General features: G+C 44.0%; 1 protein-coding gene across 3 annotated transcripts in view; it reads left to right on the top strand.

Moving 5' to 3' along the window:
- The window catches only part of RASIP1 (Ras interacting protein 1), a 79,745-nt gene that overhangs the window by 13,633 nt on the left and 38,852 nt on the right, over positions 1 to 27,260 (top strand). For 2 of the 3 annotated variants that reach the window (XM_068241063.1, XM_068241064.1), the window contains exons 3-5: positions 5,922 to 6,526; positions 22,755 to 23,131; positions 24,668 to 25,306. In XM_068241063.1, the coding sequence (XP_068097164.1) occupies positions 5,922 to 6,526; positions 22,755 to 23,131; positions 24,668 to 25,306 (1,621 nt within the window). The remainder of the gene's footprint in view (positions 1 to 5,921; positions 6,527 to 22,754; positions 23,132 to 24,667; positions 25,307 to 27,260) is intronic. The other variant, XM_068241066.1, reaches the window with a different exon arrangement.

The raw sequence follows: 27,260 nt of genomic DNA on the forward strand, positions 1-27,260 counted from the left end.
TGGGCTGTTCATATGGATTCCTTCCTGTGAAACACTCTGGAGAGTGTCAGCCATGCTCTTTGTTTGAAGTTCAGCTTAGAGTAATTCCTGGAAAACTGCACTAGGCAGGTTTCCTTAGTGCAGTTAGGATTGCTTGTCTGTTTGTTTGTTCTGTTGCTATTGTCCTGTCCCAGCGGTGGTCAACAGGAAATGGTTCTGATCTCTGTTCTTGGAGTATAGCTGGTGCAGCGGTTGCTACCAGCTATCTCTTCTGTTCTGTCTCCTTGGATCGCGCTAGCCACTTTTCGCTAGCGCTGTGGATCCTTCTGTTCTGTCTCCTGGGATCGCGCTAGCCACTTTTCGCTAGCGCTGTGGATCCTTCTGTTCTGTCTCCTGGGATCGCGCTAGCCACTTTTCGCTAGCGCTGTGGATCCTTCTGTTCTGTCTCCTGGGATCGCGCTAGCCACTTTTCGCTAGCGCTGTGGATCCTTCTGTTCTGTCTCCTGGGATCACGCTAGCCACTTTCCGCTAGTGCTGTGGATCCTTCTGTTCTGCTACTCTGTACCTGGATCGCGCTAGCCACTTTCGCTAGTGCTGTGGATCCTATCTCTCGCTTGTTCCTGTTCTCGTGTGTCTGTCTTGTCTGCTACGAGCGCTTGCTGGAGGCTCGGTGAGGTAACCGTTGAGCAAGCGCTCGCGTCCTCTGTTTCATGTTTGTCTGTCGATGGTTAGTTAGGCGTGCTTGTCTCTATTGTGCTTATCATGTGGAGACCGCGCATAACCGTGTGCACTGTTGCGAATAAGTGCGGTGTTCGCGGTTAGCTAGCGTTTGTTATTTTCCGCATCTCCTCATTGTATTATTTGCTGTACCTTTGCTATCCTCGTATTCTGTTCTGATCTGCCTTGTGTCACTTCTGGCAATCGCCTTTCTTGCGGTTGCGTTTCTGTTTCGTATCTGCCGTTGTGTGTGCGCGGTCGCGGGGTGGCGACTAGATTGGCGCACACACATACAACCTGTCCCTTTGCTCGTTCTCATTCGCAATCGCTTCTCTTGCGATTGCGTTCTGCGCTTCGTACAATTCCTGTCTGGCATTTGTGGAGGTACAGAGGATTGGTTCCTCTGCACTCCCCAGCGCCATCTGCCGACAGGAATTTCCCTCTACGGGTGCGTAGCACCTTTTGCTGGGTGCCTGCAATTATACGCTTGTGGAGGATTTCCGCCGTATCAGCGCACGCGTTGTGCGCTGCTCACGGAGAAAGTTCCACAATCGTTACATCAGGCATGCGAACCCATACGTTTTGTTAAAAAAAAGTTAATAGAGTATATACATCATTGGTGAGTTCCTACTGAATGATAATAACCTGCCATGTATACTGAAGCAGTCATCTATAGTGGTCGCTGTCACCTGATCACCAGGGCCGGTTCAAGCTACAATGGGGCCCCATGGCAAAACTAACCTGGCCCACCTGTAACTTCCCCTCCCTCAAACCCCCTCCCCCACCCCCTTCCCAGATCACCCCTCCCCCCCCCCTCAACTTTTTTGTGCTCCCCGGAGCCCCTGCCATTTTTGGCAGCATAGCAATGTACCTGTCCCTGCTTGTGCGCTGCTCCTTTAGTCCGTGCACTATCATTTTCATCTTGCAGGGGCCCCTCTTCCCAGTGACCCGGCACATGTTATTACATAGTGACATGCGCCAGGTCACTGAGAAGATGTGGACAGCAGGGATGAAGACAGGAATCACGGACTAATGGAGGAGGGCGCTGGCCAGGACAAGTGAGTTGTTATGCTGCCGAAAACTTTACAGGGGCCCTGGGGAGCACAAGTTGGGGGGGGGGACCAGGGAGAGCCGCAGCACTTAGAGTCCCTGAAGCAATTGCCCAGGTTGCCCCTTTGATAGCACCCAGTGTTGGACTGGAAGCTGAAGAAGCTGAGGAAATCCACTTGCTGGCCAAGCAGCAGTAATCAGATGTTGCTGCTCACAGTGAAGACTTACTGCAGGTTTCTATTGGGAGTGATAACACAGGGTTACTGCTGCTTAGCCAGCAGGTGGATTTCCTCAGTTTTTCCAGCGCCCAGTCCGACACTGATAGCACCGGCCCTGCTGATCACCAACTTAGTTCCAGCTGTATTGCAATCAGGGAGCTAGAATTTCCTTATGGCAAGTGCACTAAACATTTTTTACTGATATGTGAGTTCCAGTTATTGTGATAATTATGAATAATTGTTACGGTAGGGTCGGATCAGATTGGTTTCTGGTGGTTGCTTTTATCCTCCCTAGGCTGAGTTTCTAGCAAGCTGTGATGTGGACATTGCTTTTCCTTTGCTGAGACGATGCTTGGAGGTGTGGTTCCCCTCTCTCCTTCCTGTAGCCTGGTCATATGACAGATAATGAAAGAATGGAAGCACAGGAAGTCAGAGGGTGGATACTGCAGAGCTTGCTCTGTCTCATTTCCGTTAGGCCTTGAAGTTAGGAACATAGAAGACGATTAAGAGTGTGTTCCTGGCTGACATACCACGGTAGAAATGTCCATTGTCCGGCCCCGCCTCAAACAATGCAGAGCTACATTTCAGTAGAGAGTCAGCTGTAAATTCTTCCACTTGACTTCCTTTCTTCCTTTTCACATAGTTCTTTTTCCTGCAGTAGGTTAATTACACCCTAACTCTTCCAGTTTAGGGGTTAACCTCATCGTAAAGATTGTAGAGAACAGAAAACGGATATTTACAGAATTACTCAGCGCTGCATTTTGGCCAGGCTCGAGGCCTCATGCATTGTTTTGAGGTTGGTTTATGTCCAGGACAATAGTAGGGAGCCCCAGATTCTCTGGCTATGAAATGATCTTTCAGCTGAAATAGCTTTAGTCAGCTGGTGAGCCATAAACACAGCTATGTGTTTGGTCGCTATTTACCACCAGCGCTCTGCCAGACCAGGCCAGGTGTAGCAACAGGAGCATTCCAAGCTGCAGAAGAAAAAAATTCAACTTCTGAAGGATTTTCTGAAACAAATGTTTAGCTGGGGAGCATCTGTTTACAAGTGTTGTGGAGCTGGAGGTCTGGGAAAACACAGACAATAAAAAATGTAAGCTTTGCAATTGATTTTCGGATCTTTTACTTGGACTTTACATCTAGCCTCAGATGATTTATTTGGGGCAATTAACTAAATAGGTGGTGAAAAACTGATTGACAGTAATCGCTTTGGACATCCAGTCAAATACAAAGAAGGACCTGGCTATTAAAGTGGATCATTTCCCATCCATTTAAAGTGTACCTGAACCAGAGCTGGGATAAATAATCACATACTTACCCAACAAGAGGGAAAGCCTTTGGATCCTGTAGAGGCTTCCCACGGCGTCCTCCAGTGCCCTGTTGCCACTCCCGGACCCTCCAAAGATTACGGTACCGACAAGGTTTCTCGATAATCTGATCGAGGCCACTCTCTTTTTCAAGAATGGCTGCAGCTGTACTGCTTCTGTGCGAGTACAGCCACGCATTCACAGTAAGCAAGAGACACTCACGCACAATCAGCTTCCTGCTACTGTGCAGGCGCAGCCTTGCTTGTTTGACTGCAGCATGCCCACACTTGTGCCAGAAGAGTTCGGTCCGATGTTAAAGGGGAACTTCAGCCTAAACAAACATACTGTCATTAGTTACATTAGTTATGTTAATTAGAATAGATGGGTAATATAATCTCTTACCCACCCTGTTTTAAAAGAACAGGCAAATGTTTGTGATTCATGGGGGCTGCCATCTTTGTCATGGGGGCAGCCATCTTTTTGGTGGAAAGAAGGTGACAGGGAGCAGGAGACACAGTTCCAACTGTCCTGTGTCCTGATAACCCCTCCCAGCTGCACACGCTAGGCTTCAAATGTCAAATTCAAAATGTAAAAAAAAAAAATTTGCACCAAAAGAGCAGAACGAGAGCAACAACATCAGAAATCCCATCATGCTTTGCACAGCATCAGGGGAAAAAAGCCCGGGCAGTTTTCTTCTGTGCAGCTAAAAATGAGGCTTGGATAAGAGAAACAAAGTTCTGATGCTGTGAAACTGTTAAAGAAACACCCGGCCTTTTCAGTGCTGCTGAGTCGATTTTTAGTCCGGAGGTTCACTTTAAGGAGGGTCCCGTGCAGGCGTATGTATGTTTTTGCTGGTGGTAATGGGCACAGGAAGAAGCGAGAGACGGCTCTTCATGCACTAGGCAATGTAGGGGAATATAACAAATATATTCCCCTACTGATATCCTAATTTGTCCCTTTGGACACGTAATTCGGGGTCCAGCTATTGCCGGCACTTGAATTTCAGTGATTTATGAGAAACTGCCACAGCGCTTCTATAGCCGTAATTTACATTATGGTCTATGGCGGCCCCATAATTAAGCGCAAGACGGTGCTGTGCAGGCGCCAAGATTACCTCACTCAACGGCCAGCAGTGGAGGACTGAAGGACAGCATGGGAAGTAGGGATGATCAATGAGATGCAGATATTTCCCAGTTCATGTAAGATTATGTACATTTTTTATGCAAATATATGCAGCTTGAAAATAGACCAATCAATATAAAACAGGGTGGGACTTGATTGGTCAATTTTCAAGCTGCATATATTTGCATAAAAATGTACATAATCCTGCATTAACTCAGAAATATTTACATCATCCCTAATAGGAAGCCTCTGGTGGTTCCAGAGGCTTCCTTACACACACACACACAGACACACACAGACACACACAGACACACACAGACACACACAGACACACACACACAGACACACACACAGACACACACACACACAGACACACACACACAGACACACACACACAGACACACACAGACACACACAGACACACACACACAGACACAGACACACACAGACACACACAGACACACACAGACACACAGACAGACACACACACAGACACACACACAGACACACACAGACACACACAGACACACACAGACACACACAGACACACACAGACACACACAGACACACACAGACACACACAGACACACACAGACACACACAGACAGACACACACACAGACACACACACAGACACACACACACAGACACACACACAGACACACACACACAGACACACACAGACACACACAGACACACACACACAGACACAGACACACACAGACACACACAGACACACACAGACACACACAGACACACACACAGACACACACACAGACACACACAGACACACACACACACACACACCTTGTTTTGGCAGGGACTAGCATAGGTATGGTTAGCAATGATGATGCTGTGTTATCTGCTATCCTCCAATTAGCTGGAGCCAGTTACATCAGGGGCGATACTAGCCTTTTTGCCATTCCAGGCAAGAAATCCTGTGCCCCTTTCACCCAGCATGTACACACACAATAAAAAAAATTGCACACATGTAGATCACTCCACAAATGATATCCTACCTAATAAAACCCCGTGACTGCAGCTTTCATTTGCTTTGAGTCCGATTGGAGAAAAGCATTATACAAAAACTAACATCCTACTTAATAAAATGCTTGGTTTCTGCGTCTTGGCATGTGTGTATACAGACAGCCGCACTGCACAGGCGCGCACAGGGCCATGCCGTGGCTGTGTGGCCTGTGCATGGAGGGGTCAGGTGTGATGTGCGTGCATGCCTGCTTGGCAGGTGCGCCGCTGTTCATTGCTTGTTATGTAACTTGCTAAATTCACTAGTTACTATTGAAAACTTTTATCTTGTCTCATCCACATTTTTTTTCCTCATTCTGTTGTTTGAAGTGAACATTAGCTGAAGCTCTAGACTGGTTTATGTAATATTTTATGCGGTTACTCTGTTGCCACATAATTGGTTGATTAGATAATTATGAGAACAAAGTAGGTGTGTAAATGTTCCTCATAAATTTATACCTCTACTTTATAGCAATATATACTTAAACTGTTTTGGTCATTTTCAGATCCACCTCTTCAGACACTGCCAGCCGAAGCAATGAGCCTGTGGAGCTACGCCAACCAAATAAGAACAAAAACAATCGGCACAAACGGCTGTCTAACCTCTTCCATCGCAGTACCATACTTATATCTGGCACTGGCAGCATCAGTGCTGGCAGTGCAGCAGGACGATGGGCTAGCGAAAAGAAGCTGTCAGAGATCATTGACTCAGTGCCAGAGGACATGGTGGAGCTCTCCAGTCAGAAGAACTTGCCTGGCATTCTCAAGATATTTGGTGATGATATTTCCTCTGGCACAAACTATAAGAGTGTTCTGGCCACACCACGATCCACAGCCCGAGAGCTGGTAAAGGAAGCTCTGGAACGGTATGCCGTGGCGGATGCAGACACTGAGGCGTTTGTCCTTTGTGATGTAGTGGGACGTTTTGTGGGACATGAGGGTGAGTGGAAGATGGAGTATCTTCGCATAGTAGGTGACCAAGAGCGCCCTCTTGTCTTACAAGAAATGTGGAAGCCTAAAGCTGGTTTCTCGCGACGCTTTGAAATAAGACGCAAGCAAGAGGTGGAAAAGATGACCGCAGCAGAAGATAATGAGACCGCAGGTGGGCAGGGTGTGTAATACCAATTTTCCGTACTATTATTGATAGTAATTTTATATGATATGATGTTGATGATGATTATTACGGTTTTCTTTTCCTTATTTTTTTCCTTTTTTTCCATTTATACTCTAACATTATTTGTTTTTTGTTTTTTTAAATAATTGCGTCAACTAGACTCATTTTGGTGTACTTGTAGCACAAAAAGGAAGGTTAAGTACTTTATGTGTTACTCTTTTTACTTAAAAGGAACCTGAGGTGAAAGGGATATAGAGGCTGCCATATTTGTTTCCTTTTAAACAACACCAGTTGCCTGGCAGCACTGCTGATCATTCTGAGATCAGCAGTGTCTGGTACACAAACCTGAATCCAGCATGCAGCTAATTTTGTCAGATTTTTGTCACACGCATCTGAGTGCAGTGAATTGGTTAGGAAAAAATATGACTAATGCTGTGTACACACATTACGTTTTTCCGTATGATAGATGCATCTGATTGATAAATTCCCTCATGTCCGATATTACTCCCAATCGTTTTTAGCTCGAATTCTCATAGAAGTGAATGGAAAAAGTTAAGAAAAAACGAGCGGAAGATAAGAGAATCAAGTGCAGAATCGAGTGAAAAAAACGATCGGGTGGAAAGTTGAGCTGAAAAAACGTATCGTGTGTATTAGGCATAACAGGCATGCAGTACTTCTCCCTCCTGTTTAGATTTTTTTCTCTTGTAGTAGTTTCAGTGATATCCCACCAAAATAAACCCTGACACACTTGTTTCATGGTATAAAGTATAGCTAAGGTCCGAAACTGGTGATCTTGAAAAGATGTATTTCAAATGTTCCTACTTTGCTATGGGCTTTAACTTGTTGTGGTTATGTTGTGGATTGTAGGTGAGGATGCTCATTCGTATTTCGCAGAATTTAAATTTCTGCATTTCTTAAATCCTTATATCATAAATCCTTATTTCCGATCAGAACACGGAAATCGGATTTCTGCAGAAATTCAGCATTACCACAACTCGGTATTTGGAGCCCAATCACAGAACTGAGTCGGAAACATTGAACTAATCAGGGAATGCAGAGTCAACTCGGAAGTATTTGGCCAATCGGAGATTGCAATAAATATAGCTCCCAACTGTCCCTCTTTGGGAGCTCTGTCCCTCTTTCCCCCTCATTTGTCCCTCTTTCAGGACGTTGTCCCTCATTCTATGTAAATATATATATTTCTCTACTAAAAAATGTGTTTGATTGATTCTAAACTTTATTCCCATCCTTTAAATTGCTATATTACTAATTTTAAAATGTTAATCTGAAGGAAAATGAACCAGGATAGAAAGGACCAGTGTGGTTTGTATTATAAAACAACATATTTTTCTTATTAAATTGTTATGGTATGCGTAATTAGGTGTGTGATGGGGGCATGATCAGTTGTGTGGCTTAAATGTCCCTCTTTCTCATCTCAAAAAGTTGGGAGGTATGCAATAAATGACAAAAAATACTATTCGGAAATAGGAAAATGATCGGAAATCCACAAAATCAGTAATTGGCATTGAAGGAAATCTGAATTTCTGCGGAATCGGAAATCTGCATTTCCGACCATCCCTAATTCTAGGTGGCAGGCTGCTGGCTGCATTTGTATATGTATGATTATTCGTTTATATTCACGGCAAGTTATTCTCTTATTGTTGTCATTATTGTGGTGGTAGTGGTTCTGATCAGGTTTCTTTTTGTTAGAAAGGCTCGTAAGTAGAGATGAGCGTAATGACGTAATTACGATTTCGCGAAATTTCGCGTAATTAGTGTAATTACGATTATGGCCGTAAGTACATAATCGTAATGAAGAAGGATTTTGTGAAATTTCGCGTAAGCGTAATTTTTCGCGTAATTTTCGCATTACAGTGGGTATTACGAAATTAATGCGTATGGCCATGCTCCCAAGCGGAAAAGTTGACGCCTTGGATCAATGTTAGGTAGCCGCCGACTTTAAGGGTTAATAGCAAAGCCCCCTTAAATGCTAAGAGCCTCAAATTTGGAGAATATATTAAGGAGATCAGGAGGAATAAGAGGAAAATTTTTTTTTTCAAAAAGACCTTATAGTTTTTGAGAAAATCGATGTTAAAGTTTCAAAGTAAAAATGTATACAGTTAAAAACCCGCCGACTTTAACGGTTAATAGCAAAGCCTGCTTAAAGTTTAGGAACACCAAATTCCTAGGGTATATTAAGGGGATCAGTGGGAATAAGAGGAACATTTTTTTTTTCAAAAAGACCTTATAGTTTTTGAGAAAATCGATTTTTAAGTTTCAAGGGCAAAAATGTCTTTTAAATGCAGAAAATGTCAGGTTTTTTTGCACAGGTAACAATAATGTATTATTTTCATAGATTCCCCCAAGTGGGAAGAGTTTTACTTACTTCGTTCTGAGTGTGGGAAATATAAAAAAAACGATGTGGGGTCCCCCCTCCCAGACCCCTTTAACCACTTGTCCCCCATGCAGGCTGGGATAGCCAGAATGCGGAGCACCGGCCGCGTGGGGCTCCGCACCCTGACTATACCAGCCCGCATGGTCCATGGATTGGAAGGTCTCGGAAGGGGAGGGGCAGCCAAGCTTTCCCCTCCCCCTCCGAGCCCTTGTCCAATCCAAGGACAAGGGGCTCTTCTCCACCTCCGATGGGCGGTGGAGGTGGAGGCCGCGATTTCCTGGGGGGGGGGGGGGGGTTCATGGTGGAATCTGGGAGTCCCCTTTAAAAAGGGGTCCCCCAGATGCCCACCCCCCCTCCCAGGAGAAATGAGTATAGAGGTACTTGTACCCCTTACCCATTTCTTTTAAGAGTTAAAAGTAAATAAACACACAAACACTTAGAAAAAGTATTTTAATTGAACAAAAAACATAACCACGAAAAAAGTCCTTTAATATTCTTAATTAACCAATAATACTTACCTGTCCCTTTAAATAAATGATCCCTCACAATATCCTCGGAAATGTTCTATCAGTTACAATGTAACAAAGTTATTACAATGTAACAACTTTGTTACATTGTAACTACGCCGCACCCGACGTCACTCGCCGCTCAGCCGCCGCAGCAATTACGCACCCGTGCTGGACGCTAAGTCCCCGCAGCTCCCGCTGTCCACCCCGCCCACATCTGTCACCCACATGTCACCCACATGTGGGTGACATGTGGGTGACATGTGGGAGAGGCGGGGAGGGCAGCGGAGCCGGCGGAACTTAGCGTCCTGCACGGAGTCCAGACCCGACAGAGCTCTGAGCTATATAGCTCAGAGCTCTCTAAGCATCTTTGTATTTGGGCTCCAAGGAGCCCCATTGGTCCTTAGCAGACCAATGGGGTTCCTTCAAATCAGAAGGAACCCCATTGGTCTGCTAAGGACCAATGGGGCTCCTTGGAGCCCAAATACAAAGATGCTTAGAGAGCTCTGAGCTATATAGCTCAGAGCTCTGTCGGGTCCGTGCAGCACGGACGCGTATGCGGCGGCTGAGCGGCGAGTGGCGTCGGGTGCGGCGTAGTTACAATGTAACAAAGTTGTTACATTGTAATAACTTTGAACATTGTAACTGATAGAACATTTCCGAGGATATTGCGAGGGATCATTTATTTAAAGGGACAGGTAAGTATTAATGATTAATTAAGAATATTAAAGGACTTTTTTCGTGGTTATGTTTTTTGTTCAATTAAAATACTTTTTCTAAGTGTTTGTGTGTTTAATTACTTTTAACTCTTAAAGGAAATGGGTAAGGGGTACAAGTACCTCTATACTCATTTCTCCTGGGAGGGGGGGTGGGCATCTGGGGGACCCCTTTTTAAAGGGGACTCCCAGATTCCACCATGAACCCCCCCCCCCCAGGAAATCGCGGCCTCCACCTCCACCGCCCATCAGAGGTGGAGAAGAGCCCCTTGTCCTTGGATTGGACAAGGGCTCGGAGGGGGAGGGGAAAGCTTGGCTGCCCCTCCCCTTCCGAGACCCCCCAATCCATGGACCATGCGGGCTGGTATAGTCAGGGTGCAGAGCCCCACGCGGCCGGTGCTCCGCATTCTGGCTATCCCAGCCTGCATGGGGGACAAGTGGTTAAAGGGGTCTGGGAGGGGGGACCCCACGTCGTTTTTTTTTATATTTCCCACACTCAGAACGAAGTAAGTAAAACTCTTCCCACTTGGGGGAATCTATGAAAATAATACACTATTGTTATCTGTGCAAAAAAAACTGACATTTTCTGCATTTAAAAGACATTTTTGCCCTTGAAACTTAAAAATCGATTTTCTCAAAAACTATAAGGTCTTTTTGAAAAAAATTTTTTTCCTCTTATTCCTCCTGATCTCCTTAATATATTCTCCAAATTTGAGGCTCTTAGCATTTAAGGGGGCTTTGCTATTAACCCTTAAAGTCGGCAGCTTTTTTATATTATACGGAGCGTTACGGTTTAACGCGAAATTACGGTAGCGTTTAATGCGAAATTACGGCATGAACGAAACGCGAAATTACGCGTTGAAAATTACGCTTACGGTATTTTCAATTACGATTTTGATGGCAATTACGCTACCGTAATTTCGCATCGTAATCGCAAATTTCGCATGCGTAATTATAGTAATGTGAAATTACGAAAATTTCGGCTCAACTCTACTCGTAAGGTGTTTGTCTGTTACTAGTTTAGAGCATATAAGGTACTATCTGTTGGCCTGGTGGTGTATCTGTGTCTTGGAAGTGGTACCTGTGCACAATTATTAAAGGACACCTGAAGTGAGAGGGATATGGAAGCTGCCATTTGTATTTCCTTTTAAAAAACACTAGTTGCCTGGCTGTCCTGCTGATCTTTCATGTGTCAATAGTGTTTGAATAACACACCTGCATGCAGCAAATCCATTAAAACCTCTGATCTGCATGCTTGTTCAGGGTCTATGGCAAAAGTTAGAGAGGCAAAGGTTAAGTAGGACAGCCAGGCAATTTGCATTGTTTAAAAGGAAATAAATATGGCAGTAGCCTCCATATCCCTCTTAGTTTAGGTGTCCTTTAAGGAGGAACTGTCGCGAAAATCTTAAAATGTAAAACGCATACAAATAAGAAGTACATTTCTCCCAGAGTAAAATGAGCCATAAATTACTTTTCTCCTATGTTGCTGTCACTTACAGTAAGTATTAGAAATCTGACTGGATTTTTAGCAATCCTGAAGCCCGAGCAAGCAACAAGCGCATTGTTCTCCCCCCCCCCCCCCCCCCCATAGTAAGCTGCTCTGTCATGCACCGCGTGTTGTCCCTCTGACCCCTTCATAGCAACAGATGTGACACTAGCCTGTGACACTAGCCTGTGACACTAGCCATCGAGTCCCGATCCCTGCCATGTGAAAACAATCCCTTGGTCTCTACATAATTAAAGGGGAACTTCAGCCTAAACAGACATACTGTCATTACGTTACATTAGTTATGTTAATTAGAATAGATAGGTAATATAATCTCTTACCCACCCCGTTTTAAAAGAACAGGCAAATGTTTGTGATTCATGGGGGGCTGCCATCTTTGTCATGGGGGCAGACATCTTTTTGGTTGAAAGGAGGTGACAGGGAGCAGGAGACACAGTTCTAACTGTCCTGTGTCCTGATTACCCCTCCCAGCTGCACACGCTAGGCTTCAAATGTCAAATTCAAAATGTAAAAAAAAAAAAATTGCACCAAAACAGCAGAACGAGAACAACAACATCAGAAATCCCATCATGCTTTGCACAGCATTAGGAGAAAAATGCCCGGGCAGTTTTTTTCTGTGCAGCTAAAAATGAGGCTTGTATAAGAGAAAAAAAGTTCTGATGCTGTGAAACCGTTAAAGAAACACCAGGCCTTTCCAGTGCTGCTGAGTCAATTTTTAGTCTGGAGGTTCACTTTAAGGCTACATTTTTAAGTTACAAAGAGATTGAGTCAGACTCTAGTTCCCTCAGTGTGCATTGCCTACATCTTCTCTACGTTTCCTTGTCATCTGCCTGAAGGGTCAGCTTTGGCTTCCTGAAAGTTGTATCTTTACCAGAGCTGCAAGACGTTAGACAGAAGATAATGGCTGCTGAAAGGAAGGGCTCAGGTTAGGAGTAGTAAAGATGTTAACAAGCAGAGGCCAGCGGTTTGCAAGCCCAGTGGGAACGAGTAAAGGAAAGTGATAAAGAGTATACAAGGGTTTGGGAACAAGAATCCGATATGCAGGTCACTTCAGCAGCAGAACCTTAATTCTGGTCCTTTATCAGCTGTCTTTGTATCCATATCACTAAAGGGAAGTGGGTGCATAACATTAGACATTGTGGCACGATGGTGTAGTGGGAAGCAGTCTTACCTTGGAGCACTAGAGTGCTAGGTTTGAAAAAGGCGTCATAATTGTTTAGTCAAATTACCTCATCCATACTTTTTCAGACCAAAATTAAATTGCACCTACAGACAGTTGTTTTAAATGAAAGTTTTGCCTGCTCTTCTCCAGTGGTTGGCACCAGCTCCTGCATATGAGGCATCCCTCCCAGCAAGCTGCTAGTAGCTGCTTGGGCTTCAGCCAGGTGTCTCTGACTTGTTAGACCTGCCCTACATGTTTTTTCTGCTGACTCCTTTGGGGTATGTATATATTAATATTTATTAACAATCCTTCAGTAAACAGAAGGGAGGAACTGACAGTATATGTGGTAACTTGGAAAGGAAGGAGGAGACCCAAAAATATAAAACACGTAAAAACAGTTTAAAAGGTTAGAGGAACTTACCTTAGGATGGTCCATAGTTTAGGATAAAAAGAGGTAGTTTATTGTGAAAAATCAGACAATGCATTTCACAGGTACAAACTCGCTTCCTCATGTCAGTGAACACTGTCTAAAGATAAGTATTGCATGGCTCAGAACGCCTGTAGGCTAACTACAGCCGTTTCCTTAGTTATTTGTTTGGGCCATTCACAGTTATTTATCCATTGTTGACTCTAACTACACTTTTTCTGGAGAGTGACCAAACCCATTAGGACATAAACATCTTCACAAAATGATTGGACCCACCTCACCCAAAGCTTTATATGGTGGTTGCCATTCTGCTATCTGGGTTTTGAGAACATTTTTTATTGCTCTTATTTCTACCATTTGCTTAACATACTATATCATAAGGGACTTCTGATCTCTCCTGTGCTTTTTTCCTTTTTATGAAAGACTAGCTGATTACCCGGCGCTGCTCGGGTATGTATTTGGCTGGTGTCGGCTCCACCCACTTTTTCTAACCCTAACACACAATTACTCAATGACCAAGTTTGTGAGCTTTGTGGTCTTTGGCATCAATCATTTGCATTGAAATGAAAAAATCTGATGGACTGTTTGTGGCTCCACACCCTTTTCTGAATTTGAACCCCAGTCACCCAATGACCAACTGTACCAGGTTTGAGGCCTGTGCCATTAACCGTGCAAGAATGGTAGCATTTAAATATTCCTTTGAAAAGCAATAGGTAAAGCTTTATTCACTTTTGTAGGCTCCACCCACTTTTCTGAATATCAATCCCATTCACTGAGTGCCCAACTGTGCAAAGTTTAAGAACCCTGCCAATAACAGTGTAAGAATAGCTGCAGTTTATATTTTCCCAGTGAAATTTGTATTTGTCTCCACCCACTGATGACCCAGCATTGCCCGGGTATGTATTTGACTGGTGTTGGTTCTGCCCACTTTTTCTAACCCTAACGCACAAACACTCAATGACCAAGTTTGTGAGCTTTGGGGTCTTTAGCATCAATAATTTGTATATTCCCATAGAAATTAAACAAATCAGATTGGCTCCGCCAATCGTCACCGCCCCCCCGCATCACCCAGTCCCATGCACGTTTCCAGGACTTCTCAAGAGCTGCTCCAACACTATGGAACTCCCTACCTCCACCCATTAGGGCAGCCCACTCCTTCAACATCTTCAAGAAAGCCCTCAAAACTCACCTTTTCACTCTGGCCTACTATCCCTCACAAGTGCTCTAAACCTACAGCTGAACTCTGGTCCCCTACCATTCATGTCCTTACCTCTCCCTCTAGATTGTAAGCCTTTGGGCAGGGTCCTCCTCCTTTTGTGTCCTACCTGATCTTGCACCTCCATTACTGTGAACCCATGCTATGCATCTGAGTGAACCTAACTTGCCTAATCTCCATACTCCATCCAGTGACTGACTAAGCATTACCTGGTACTCATACTATGGTGTGTGATCTGGTTTTCTTGTATTCCTGTATTGTCATATTGCTGTATGTCACCCCTAAATATTGTCTGTAACCTAAATTAATGTTCAGCGTTGCGTAATATGTTGGCGCTTTATAAATTCAATAAATAATAATAATAATTGGCTGTTTGTGGCTGCGCCCCTCTCCAGCATTTGAACCCCAGTCACTCAATGACCAACTGTAGCAGGTTTGAGGCATCTGCTATTACCAGTGTAAAAATGGCAGCCATTTAAATATTCCCCTTGAAAATCAACAAGTGAATTTTGATTGGCTATTATAGGCTCCACCCACTTCTCTGATTATTAATCTCAGTCACCCAGTGACCATCTGGGCAAAGTTTGGGAACCCTACCATAAACAGTGTAAGAAGGACTGCAGTCTACATTTTCCCAGTGAAATTTGTTTTTAGCTCCGCCCACTTTTGTAATCTTGACACACAGTCACTACTGAATGACCAAGTTTGTGAGCTTTTGGGTTCCTGGCATCAAAATTGTGTGAATGGAAGCAGTTTATCCAGAAAAGCAAATCTGATTGGCTGTTTGTGGCTCTGCCCCTTTAGTGAATTTGAACCCCAGTCACTTGATGACCGACTGTAGCAGGTTTGAGGCCTCTGCCATTAACAGTGTAAGAATGACAGCAGTTTCAATATTCCCCTTGAAAATCAATAGGTGAATTTTGATTGGCTCTTGTAGGCTCCACCTACTTTTCCAAATATTAATCCTAGTCCCCCAGTGACCAACCGTGTCAAGTTTGAGAACCCTGCCACTACCAGTGTAAGATTAGCTGCAATTTATACTTTCCTATGTAAAAAGTTAGTTGTTTTTGTCTCTGCTCACTATTTCTAATCTTGACATACAGTCGCTCAATGACCAAGTTTATGAGCTGTGGGGTCTTTGGCATCAATTAGTTGCATTTTACCATTTAAATTTCATTGGCTGTTTTTGGCCCGCTCCCTTTTCAGAATTTAAACCCCAGTCTCCCAGTGACTGACTGTACCAGAATTGAGGCCTCTGCCATTAAGAGTGTATGAATGGCAGGAATATAAATGTTCACCTTGAAAATCAAAAGGTGAATTTTGATTGGCTGCTGTAGGCTCCACCCACTTTCCTGAATATTAGTCCCAGTCACACAGTGGCCAACTGTGCCAAGTTTGAGAACCTTGCCAATAACAGAATGGCTGAAATCAATCTAAAAAAAAATATCTGATTGGCTGTTTGTGGCTCCACCCCCTTTAGTGAATTTGGACCCCAGTCACCCAATAGATGACTGTATCAGGTTTGAGGTCTCTGCCATTAACAGTGTAAGAATGGTAGCAATGTAAATATTCCCCTTGAAAATCAATAGGTGAATTTTGATTGGCTGTTTTAGGCTCCACCCACATTTCTGAATATTAATCCCAGTCACCTAGTGGCCAATTCTGTCAAGTTTGGGAAACCTGCCATGTAAAAAATTAAGTTGGTGGCGCCATCCACTTTTTCTAACCTTGACATACAGTCACTCAATTATCAAGTTTATCAGCTTTGGGGTCCTTGGTATCAATTCCTATTGAAAAATAAACAAATCTGATTGGCTGTTTGTGGCTCACCCCCTTACTGAATTTGAACCCTAGTGACCAACTGTAGCAGGTTTGAGGCATCTGCTATTAACAGTATAAGAATGGTAGCAGCTTAAATATTCCCTTTGAAAATCGAAAGGTGAATTTTTATTGGCTGTTGTAGGCTCCACCTCCCTTCCAAAATCTTAATCTCATTCACCCAGTGACCAACTGTGCAAAGTTTGAGAACCCTGCCATTAACGGTGTAAGAATGACTGCAGTTTATATTTTCCCAGTAAAAGTTGTTTTTGGCTCCACCCACTCTTTGCAACCTGGACACACAGTCACTCAATGACCAAGTTTGTGAGCTTTTAGGTTCCTGGGATCAAAAATGTGTAAATAGAAGCAGTTTATCCACCAAGGAATTCTGCTTGGTTGTTTGTGACCCCGCCCCTTTAGTGAATTTGTACCCCAGTCACCCAAAGACCGACTGTAGCAAGTTTGAAGCCTCTGCCATTAACAGTGTAAGAATGGCAGCAATTTAAATATTCCCCTTGAAAATAAATAGGTGAATTTTGTTTGGCTGTTGTAGGCTCCACCCACTTTTTGTAACCTGGACACACAGTCACTCAATGACCAAGTTTGTGAGCTTTTAGGTTCCTGGCATCAAAAATGTGTGAATAGAAGCAGTTTATCCACCAAGGAAATGTGATTGGCTGTTTGTGACCCCGCCCCTTTAGTGAATTTGGACCCCAGTCACCCAAAGACCGACTGTAGCAAGTTTAAAGCCTCTGCCATTAACAGTGTAAGAATTGCAGTAGTTTAAATATTCCCCTTTAAACGCAATAGGTTAATTTTGATTGGCTGTTGTAGGCTCCACCCACTTTCCTAAATCTTAATCTTATTCACCCAGTGACCAACTGTGGCAAGTTTGAGAACCCTGCGATTAACAGTGTAAGAATGGCTGCAGTTTACATTTTCCCATTTAAAATGAATGGCTGAATTTTGATTGGCTGTTTTATGCTCCGCCGCTATTCCTGGATTTGTAACCTCAGTCACCAAGTGAACAACTGTGCCAAGTGTGGAGACTCTGGCTTGATTACTGTGAGAACGGCAGCCTTTTACATTTTTTCCATTGACTTGAATGGGTAAAATCTGATTTGCTGTTTGTAGCTCCGCCCAGGTGTGCAGGGGGGCCACGAGACCCCCAGAACCTATTATCCCAGGTAGTAAGGCATCTGTATACCAAGTTTCGTTCAAATCGGTCAAGCCGTTTTCGAGTGATCGTGGCACGCACGCACGCACGCACGCACACACACACACACACACACCTTTATATATATAGATTTTAGGTTTTTCAGACATCCAGCATAAGGGGTAGACCAATCTGGTGTGGGATGTTAGATGTTAGCATACCCCAATTTATGGAAGTGACTGTACAACTCTACACTTCCTCTTTATTGGTTGCCCATATCTTAATCAGCTAATCACGAATACGCAAAAATTAGGCATACATTTTTGCAATTACGCCTACGCGGCATTACAAATTGTTAATTTAATTGACTTTGTATAATCATTCGTAATTACGCATGAATTTCCACGTAATTTCGTGTCGACTTTGTTGGTGAATAGCTAAGCCTTCATACATGCTATTGCTATCAAAATTGCTACAGATGTTAAGGAGAAAATTATTTTTCAAAAAGACCTTGTAGTTTTTGAGAAGATCGGTTTTAAAAATACAAAGAAAAATATTTTTAAACTGTCATTTTTCAATTGATTTTCTCAAAAATTACAAGATCTTTTTGAACAATTCTTTTTTTTAACTAGTTCCCAATACTCCCCTTGACATATGTAGCAATTTTGGTAGCAATAGCATGCATGTACCTAAAAAAAAAGTCGCGGTCAAATTTGGGCGTGATTTATCAGCAAAACAAAATTGGTAATTTAGGATTATCGATAAATAACTATATTTGTAATGTAAAATCGTTAATTCCGATTAATATTATTATTATTACCATTTTAAAACAGATGGGAGTTGAAAAGGAAAACATAATAATGTTAAATATCGTAATGTAATTCAACAATACAGCTTAACCCAACCCTACTCTCACACAGAACCCTCCCCTGGTGGTGCCTAACCCTAACTATACCTAACCCTACTCTGACACAGAACCCTCCCTGTACCTATCCCTAACTCCAAGATCCCCCTGGTGGTGCCTAACCCTAAAACTCCCCTGGTGGTGCTTAAACCTAAAACTTCCCAGGTGGTGCCTAACCCTAACCACCTCCCTGGTGGTACCTAACTCTAACCACCTCCCTTGTGGTGTTTAACCCTAAAACTCCCCTTGTGCCTAACCATCCCCCTGGTGGTGCCTAACCCTAACCACTCCCCTGCATACGCACTGTTTTACACATAGAAAGGATAATATTGTAATAACACAAATTATCGTAAATAAAAGTTTTATACATACCTGGGGCTTCCTCCAGCCCCCTCCGCAGCGATTGCTCCAATGTCGTCTTCCTCCGTCTCCTCCTCCTCCCATTACAAACCCTGTAAATTCGGCCACTTGGCGCATGCACAGTATGGGCTGAGCATGCACCGCCATCTCGCTCCAGCGTCTCAGAGCGTAGTACTGAGAAGGCGCAGAGCGCTCCCGGCCACTGGAGCACGGCAGGGTGCACACAGCCGGCTGTGCATGAGCAGTGCGCCCCGACTGTCCGAACTTACGGAGCTTGTAAGGGGAGGAGGTGGAGGAAGACTACGTGGAATCAATCGCTAAAGAGGGGGCAGGAGGAAGCCCCAGGTATGTATAAAACTTTTACATTGATTCATCTCAGGGTCACTTTAAGAGGGATGGCTGACCACTGAAAGAGAGCTGTGTACTATTTGTAGATGATGACAGCTGTTGCAGGAGGTGTCAGTGTGGAAGTGGAAGAGGAGAACAAAGGAAGTTGCTGCTTATTTACGTCATTCTTTGGCATTTGTAATTATCTAACTATACATTTTTGTCTTCACTCACTCTTAGTCATAGCAAACTTTGTCTAGTTACGGTACTATAGCAGCTCCACCTTCTTTAATGCAGTGTGTGGGAAATGGCTTCTATAGAAATTGGTTAGACAGGAAATTACTCACTGAAGCTGTGGCATTCCTACCTAATTCCTAATAGATCGTTCTACACTGGAGCAGCAGTTCTGTACAATATCTGCCCCTGATCTCTGACTCGTTTTTGATTATTTTTATTTTTTATTTATTTAAATTAGCGTATTAAGGAACAATAGGAGGAGGTCCCTGCCCTTGCAAGGTTAAACTCTGGAGAGGGTAGTGGGATGGAGACATTAAGGAAGCTGTAAGCGGATGAGGCAGTGGACCTCCAATACTATCTATAGCAAATTATAGCCTTAGCCGAGTTTTGAGATGGGCCTGGGTGAGTTTTGAGAGTATGTTTAAAAGGTTTCCAGGCTTGGAGCATGATGAACAGGTTGCGGGGGAGCATTTCAAATGAGAGGTGATGCTCATGATCCCCACCACAGTATTCCCTAGAAGTCTAGTCAACCCCCTGTTCCTTCCACAGTATTCCCTGGAAGTCTAATGGTTCCCCTTCCCCCCACAGTATTCGAGTGGTCGAGGTCGAGTGGTCTCCCCATAGTATTCCTTTGAAGTCTAGTAGTCCACCCATCCCCACAGAATTCCCTGGTAGTCTAGTGATCCCTCCATTCACTCATAGTATTCCCTGTTGGTCTAATCGTCTCCACATTCCACCACAATACTCCCCCCCCCCCCCCCCCACGCACACACAGTATACCCTGGTAGTCTAGTGGTCCCCATTCACCCACAATATTCCCTGGTGGTGAAGTAGTCACCTCAACCCCATATAGCTTTGCCTGGTAGTCTAGTTGTCCCAATCCCCCCACAGTATTCCTTAGTAGCTGCCCCATCCCCCCACCATATTCCCACATGGAGGTCTAGTGGTCCCAAATTCCCCCACAGTATTTCCTGTTGGGGGTCAAATGGTCCCTCCATAGTATTCCGGGTGCTGGTCTTCCCCTGATGTGCTCCCCCCATATGCACAGTTATTTGCAACTGGTGGGTTTCACAATAGAGACTTACCTCTTTCAGGCTCCAGCCACTAGAGGTCCCATCTGTCTTCTACAGCGCAACTTGTTCTCTACTTCCTGATCCTCAGATCAGAGAGTGGACAGTGCTGCAGAAAACATATAGGACCTCTATGCGCTGAGGGCTGATGCAGGTGAGTCCCTTTTGTAAATACAGGTACTGCCCGTTGTACATAAGTGTGTGTGTGTGTGTGTGTGTGTGTGTGTGTGTGTGTGTGTGTGTGTCACATCAGGGGAACCCAGTACAGGGAGGGAGGAAAGAAGTTGGGGCCCTTTTCCCACATTCCTTGTACTGCCAGCCCCATTCAGCAGTACTTGTTCATCTGCCCTGATTGCGACCCTGGGACAGTGGCTGCTAGAGAAATGCGCCCTTATGCCTCTGCACCAACAACTTTGCACCTTTCGAGCCTCTGCCTGGCCCCAAGAGACTTAGACTTGAAATATCTCCTGAAAACCGGATCAGCTATGCAAACAAAATATACTTATGGTAATATCTTTGAAAGGGAGCCTGGCCTAAGCTTTTGTTTCAAAAAGCATTCCTGAGTTCAGGTGCACTTCAAGGCCAATAAAAAAATGTCACAACCTGACCACCCTCAGCCTTAGCATCGCTTGACTATGCTCAGTTGAGGATTTCTGTCCCTTCTGTGCAGCATGCAAACTAGTGCTCACTTAGGTCTACAAAATAACAGTGTTACAAACCTATCTGAAAAAAACATAAGATGACTGCTGTTCAGCTTCTTCATTTTCATTGGGGATAGACAACTCTACAACATATTGCTTTTTACAACAAAAATACTGAACTGCTCTATGTCAGCACTGTCCTGTTAAAGTGGCTCCGAACTCAGAACTTAATCTCTGCTCTAAAAGATAAGCAACAGCATATTAATATTTAAAGAAAAACATTTCTTTGTTACAGCTTACAGAACTCCTGCAATAAATCTGCAGTGTGTCAATGTCCTGCTTTCATTGAAGCAGACAAAGGGCCTGATTCACAAAGCAGTGCTAACCTAGTTAGCACGCCTAAAGACTTTGAGCGTGCTCTGGCACTAACTAGGTTAGCATAGCATTAGCATAGCGGTGCGCCAAAAACGTCACGAGGTGCGGCGAAAATGTTGCACCATTCGTGCGCTAACGATGTGACATTAATGGCACACCATGCAACGTTTTCGGCGCACGTGCAAACTTTTGCGTGTGTCTTAGCGTGTGCTCAGGAACTTTGGATGTGCTGAGGGGCTTTTCACAAGCGTGCTAACACTTAACCCTTGGGGCTTCATTCACCTAGTGGTGCTAACATCCTGTGTATACATATTAGCTATAGTACTTTAGTGAGACAGCGCTCCTCTTCCTCTCATCAAGCCACCTATAAGATTAAACACAACTCCACATAGTGTAATACTGTCAGATTATAAAAACATCTCTAAAACACCCAAAGTGCTATAGTGCTTCACTCGTGCTCCAGTGCCACACTCCACGTATTTCCCTTATGAAATGTACGCTCACCAGATTCACACCACCTCAGATCCAGGTGGGTCTAAAGCATAGGCATCACAGCCAACGACACAGCAACTGTAGAGTTCCACAGAGTTTTAATCCAATACCTCATAAAAACAGTAAAATGAACATAGCATAAAACCTTTTACATATGCAATAGAGCCCTGCGCTGAATGCGCACTCACGTAATCCAGAAGATATATGCGCCTATCGGACTCAATGGCCCAGCGGTGTTGCCTTAGTGCGGTGACGGCGTCCCGATTCCGCTCCGGCTCCCCCGCGCTCACTTCAAACTAGTTCCTACCCGGGCGATGATCCACCTCGCTACCCGTGACGTCAGACGCTCCTGGTGGAGCATTACACTATGTGGAGTTGTGTTTAATCTCATAGGTGGCTTGATGAGAGGAAGAGGAGCGCTGTCTCACTAAAGTACTATAGACATATCCTGTGGATCTGACAGATAACGAACACTCTGGACCTATAAATAAGACTGTGGGTAGATACAGTGGGCGCAGTTTCTGTAATAACATTTTACATATTAGCTGTCTGCTGAGGACTGCCGAATTTCAGCGCTGACTCAGTTGAGAGATGAAATTACACTTGTGATTACTTGAAGATGAGGGGGGATTTGACAGGCTCTTCTCTCTATACAACACATAGTGCATTTCTCTCTGTTTTCCTTGTGTGCTGTGCAAGAGTTCAGGTCCACTTTAAAAGGAAGATTCTTGTAAAACGTTCAAACCAACAATTATCTATGCATTTGTGTCTCTTCCATACCATGCAAAAGGCAGGTGAGAAGACCCCATCTGAGGACCTCTGCGTGACTGCGTCTCATATGACTGACGGTGCCTTGCTTTGGACACTAATCATTGTCACATATGTAACAATTATCTTATGTCATATCTTATCACAGGTATCAATGCCCAGGCCCGCAGGCTACAGAAAAGCCGCTCCCGAGCAGCCTCTGGTGGAAATGCTCCTTTAAGGGAGAGGGAAGACAGCACCTCCCTGCGTCGCAGTATAAGTGACATCAACTTAACCAGCAAGAAGCGTAGGGAGCGGAAGAGCATAAAAAGCATGGTGGCCAATGACACAGATGCTGGGCAAGATGGAGACCCAAACCAGAAAGACAGCCTACAGATTCCAGCTGAGCGGAACAGCAATGTCGATGGTGCAGAGGATGCTGTTGACCAGACTGACTTAGACTTTGAACGTCTCACTCAGTGTTTGATTCAGCCCCCATCAGAGCATCCATATTTTCTTTTGCTGCAAGGCTACAACAAAGATACGGTAAGAGCTTTTGTTCACAAGGTGTACAGAAAAACGGACACAGGAAGGGTCAGTAGTCAACACAACTACAACTGATTAAAATCCTATAACTAATTAGAACATGACAACATATGATAAGCAAAGAAGACCCTCCCCAGTACCTGTAAAATGTCATAAATACGCCGATTGTAGTCCTGTTAAAGCACTCATGGCACCAATTTAATGGAAGTACTGCATGTTTTATTTGCACTCAGGGCCGTTTTTAAAGGACCACCATCACAAAAAGTGTAAGAAGTAAAATGATAAATTACAGACACATAAGAGAAATAAAGTAGTAGGAAAAATAAGGGTTAATAGTTAAAAAATAAATCATTCCTGGTGTTTAGATTAACATGACATTCTGCATGAGACACAGTTACCAATGGACTTCTGGGATGCTTTATTGCCTGCCGTGGGGGAGCAAATAATCATCCTTTTAATACAAGAAAAGATTCCTCTCTCCCAATGACCTATTCAGTTATTCAGCATGGTAGTAAAACTGTCATCTGCTTTGCTGAACAGATACAGAAACGTAGCAACTGAAGGACCGCTCTTCAGTTTCAGAGAGGCACAGCAAAGGCTGTTCTCTGCTGTGCCTGGCTGAAACTGGAGAGGGGTCCTTCAGCTGCTATGATGTTTCCGCATCTCTTCAGAAAAGCAGATGACAGTTACTACTGTGCTCGTGGGAGCTATATACGTCGTTGGGATGGACCAATGACTGTCAACTCAATGAGAGGGGGACACAGTGGAACACACAAGAGGACACACGGGGGGTGCAATGGAGGACACAGGGCGACAGAAAGGGAAACGTGGTGGACAGAAGGGGGACACATGGAGACACAGGAGGACAATAATTGAGGGAGAACATCTACAAAACGCTCCTGGAACATTGGACGCACCAGGTTTAGTATATTTTTTTTCCCCGGTTTTGGCCCTCTAAACCTAGGTTCGACTTATATTCTAGAGCATCTTCTATTCTGAAAATGTAGGCATTATTTCAGAAGATTGGGTAAGACAAAATATGCCTTGCCCTGAGCACCAAAATGTCCAGAAACAGGCCTGTTTGCACTAACAAAAATTGTTCTAGGACTAGCTCTTGTTAATGCAAATAAAAAGTACAACATACAGGACTCCAGGTGTTGCAATTAAAGAGAAGATAAATCCTACCTAATAAAACCCGTTTCCCTGCATCCTCCTCTTGTGTCACTGTGTCCGTGTTTTTCACGAACCATGCATGCGTGGCACGCGGGTGGCCATTGGGACAGGAGGAGGACTGGGCCAGGGGCACGGGCATGTGCGCAGGCGGTGCGTGCGTGGGCCATGCGCACTGACATGTGGTGGCGGTGGTGACGGGCTGTAGGGGAAGGTTGTTGTGGGGGAGGCCTAGCGCCTGTTAACTTAACGGGCCTTAGGTCTACTTTTGAATAACTGACCATTTACCATTTCTTACAGTTTGATTGAAGTGCTTGAACAATATTTTATTTTTCTCACGTTTTCCTATCTGATTTTCTGGAGCAGGACTTTGTGATATATGTGATGACTCGGAAGAAACATCTATTTGGAAGATCAGAGAAATCTTCAAGAGACAAGGGACCCTACGTTGACACTTTCTTGTCAGCTCCAGACATACTTCCCCGCCACTGCTGTGTATGGCGGTTAGATTCCACGACTCAAAAGAACCTAGTGCGTGTAAGACCTTATCGGGGTGCTCTTGTTACTCATAATGGTGGAGTACTCCAGAGGGAAACTGAGCTTCATGCTGGGGATTTACTTGGACTTGGAGAGCACTTTCTTTTCATGTACAAGGACCCTAGAGTGCCACAAACAAGACCTGCCTGGCTTCCTCAGTCCTGGTCCTCTCCTGGCTTGAGTGGGGCTTTTTCCTGTCAGATGTGTGGAAGATCTCTACAGGAACGACAGGAAGCTGTCCAAGCTTACATAGAAAGCAGAGATTTGGTGTTGCAGTACCGCTCTCAGGAGGAGGACGCTGTACTAAAAGAGATTATCGAGAAAAATGGCAATCCAAGCACTGAATTCAAATTGTCCCCAGCTTACCTCTTTAGTCTCTGCATCGAGCACTCAACACGAGCTCTAGATCCTGGACATTTCCCCAAGCTAGTGATGAAGATTGCCACCATGATCAAGGAAGTGGTCTGGGTGAGGCATAGATTTATTTATATTATTTATTTGATACTGGTCATTACTTGTATTTTTTGCTTCTTCTAGTAATAAAAGATGACACCCTCATTAAAACAGGTTGGGGAAAATAAACGTAAGCGATGGGCCAGAATTGTTGTTTGCAACCAGTCTCTGGATATTAGAAAACAAGCTTCTGACTGGTTGATATGTGGAATTAGACACATATTTCCCTAAAGTTAAAGTAGCATAACTTATACACCTAGCGCCCTCATTGTAATGGAACATCTAAAGCTGTCAGTTTGTACCTACCTAAGGCCACTTGGGATGATTCGCTTTGTTTTCCCCACACAAATTCAGAAGTGGAATGACAGTCTATTTAAATCACTGGTTCACCATGAGCTTGCTTCACAATCTGTAACTCTGTTGAAATCAATAGGATGCTTCCGCATGCAGGGAACAAAAAGTGCCTGCAACATTTTTTAGGCCATCACATCCAAATCCCCATTAGCGCTCATAGGCATAGACGGGGGATTCAACTCCAGCTCCCTAAGCGGGAACTTGCATTTAAATGCTAATAAAAACAGAACAAAAAACTTTATTAAAGGTCAGGGTGTTCATTTAGCATATGTATATGCTTATGAAATGGTTCTAGTTTATTTTTAGATCAGTCCCCATAGTGTCTCTGAATAATGATTTGTTTTCTGTTACCTTTTATTTGACAGTATTTTTCCAGTGTAGCCAAAATGAAAATGTAGGGAACAGCTAAATATGCAGAATTCAGCTAGCATTTTTTCTGATTGGTCGAATATTTTGCACTTTGGTGGAATACCGAAAATGGCAGCAGCAGCAGACATTTCTTGGTAAATGCATACCTCCAGGGGCGTAACACTAGACCCTGCAAGGGATGCCTCCGCAGGGGGGCCCAGACGCCACAGGGGGCCCGTGGGGGGAAAAGTTTGAGAGACTGACAGCTAAGGGCATGGAGAAAAAAAAACGTATTTTGCTCTCACACCATTGTTATATTGACTGCATGTGTCCACCACACAAATAAGGACTCACACACACTTTGGAATTTGTACACTGTCCCTGCTCCCTAGGGTTCATAAACATCTGTTTCTCACTGCTGCAAAGTTCTAAAGACTTGAAAAAAACTTTACAACTTTTTTTTCAAAATGTGACTCCTTTGTTTGTAGACTTTCCCTTTTCAGCAAAAGGATTCCTAGATTCTTATCACACCGGCTAATGACTTTATGGCCTCTTAATACTTTACAAGGCAATGGAGTGGAGATTGATGTCTGACTGTCACTGCCTCATTGAGAGCTTGTTGTCTCATAAGATCCTGTAATAACAGTATCAATCAGTGACATTCTGAAAGTTACATTGATACTACTGTATATCTTATGTTCAGCATGTCATTGTTGTTCCTCCATATAGCATGTGCTATAATATATAAATAATAAGGCTGTGTGTGTATGTATGTACTGGGAACACGGAGGCACTTGTCGGCTGCAAGGGGCTGGAGGAAGCCCTGGGTAAGTAGATCTAGGGGTAGCATAGATTGCCTGATATTTCCTTTAAAGGGGAACTGAAGAGAGAGGTATACGGAGACTGCCATTTTTATTTCCTTTTAAGCAATACCAGTTGCCTGGCAGACCTGCTGGTCTATTTCTCTGCAGTAGTATCTGAATAACACCAGAAACAAGCATGCAGCTAGTCTTGTCAGATCTGACTTTGAAGTCTGAAACTCCTGATCTGCTGTATGCTTGTTCAGGGGCTATGGCTAATAGTATTAGAGACAGAGGATCAGCAGGGCTGCCAGGCAACTGGTATTGCTTAAAAGGAAATAAACATGGCAGCCTCCATATACCTCTCTTCAGTTCCCCTTTAAGTCTAAGTGTTTTTATCTGCATGGGGAAAACACATTGGTCCTCGGTTTTCCTGTGCAGAAAGAAAGCGGGGGGGTGGCATGGGG

Source organism: Hyperolius riggenbachi, chromosome 6 (assembly GCF_040937935.1).
Source record: "Hyperolius riggenbachi isolate aHypRig1 chromosome 6, aHypRig1.pri, whole genome shotgun sequence".
Taxonomy (NCBI): Eukaryota; Metazoa; Chordata; class Amphibia; order Anura; family Hyperoliidae; genus Hyperolius; species Hyperolius riggenbachi.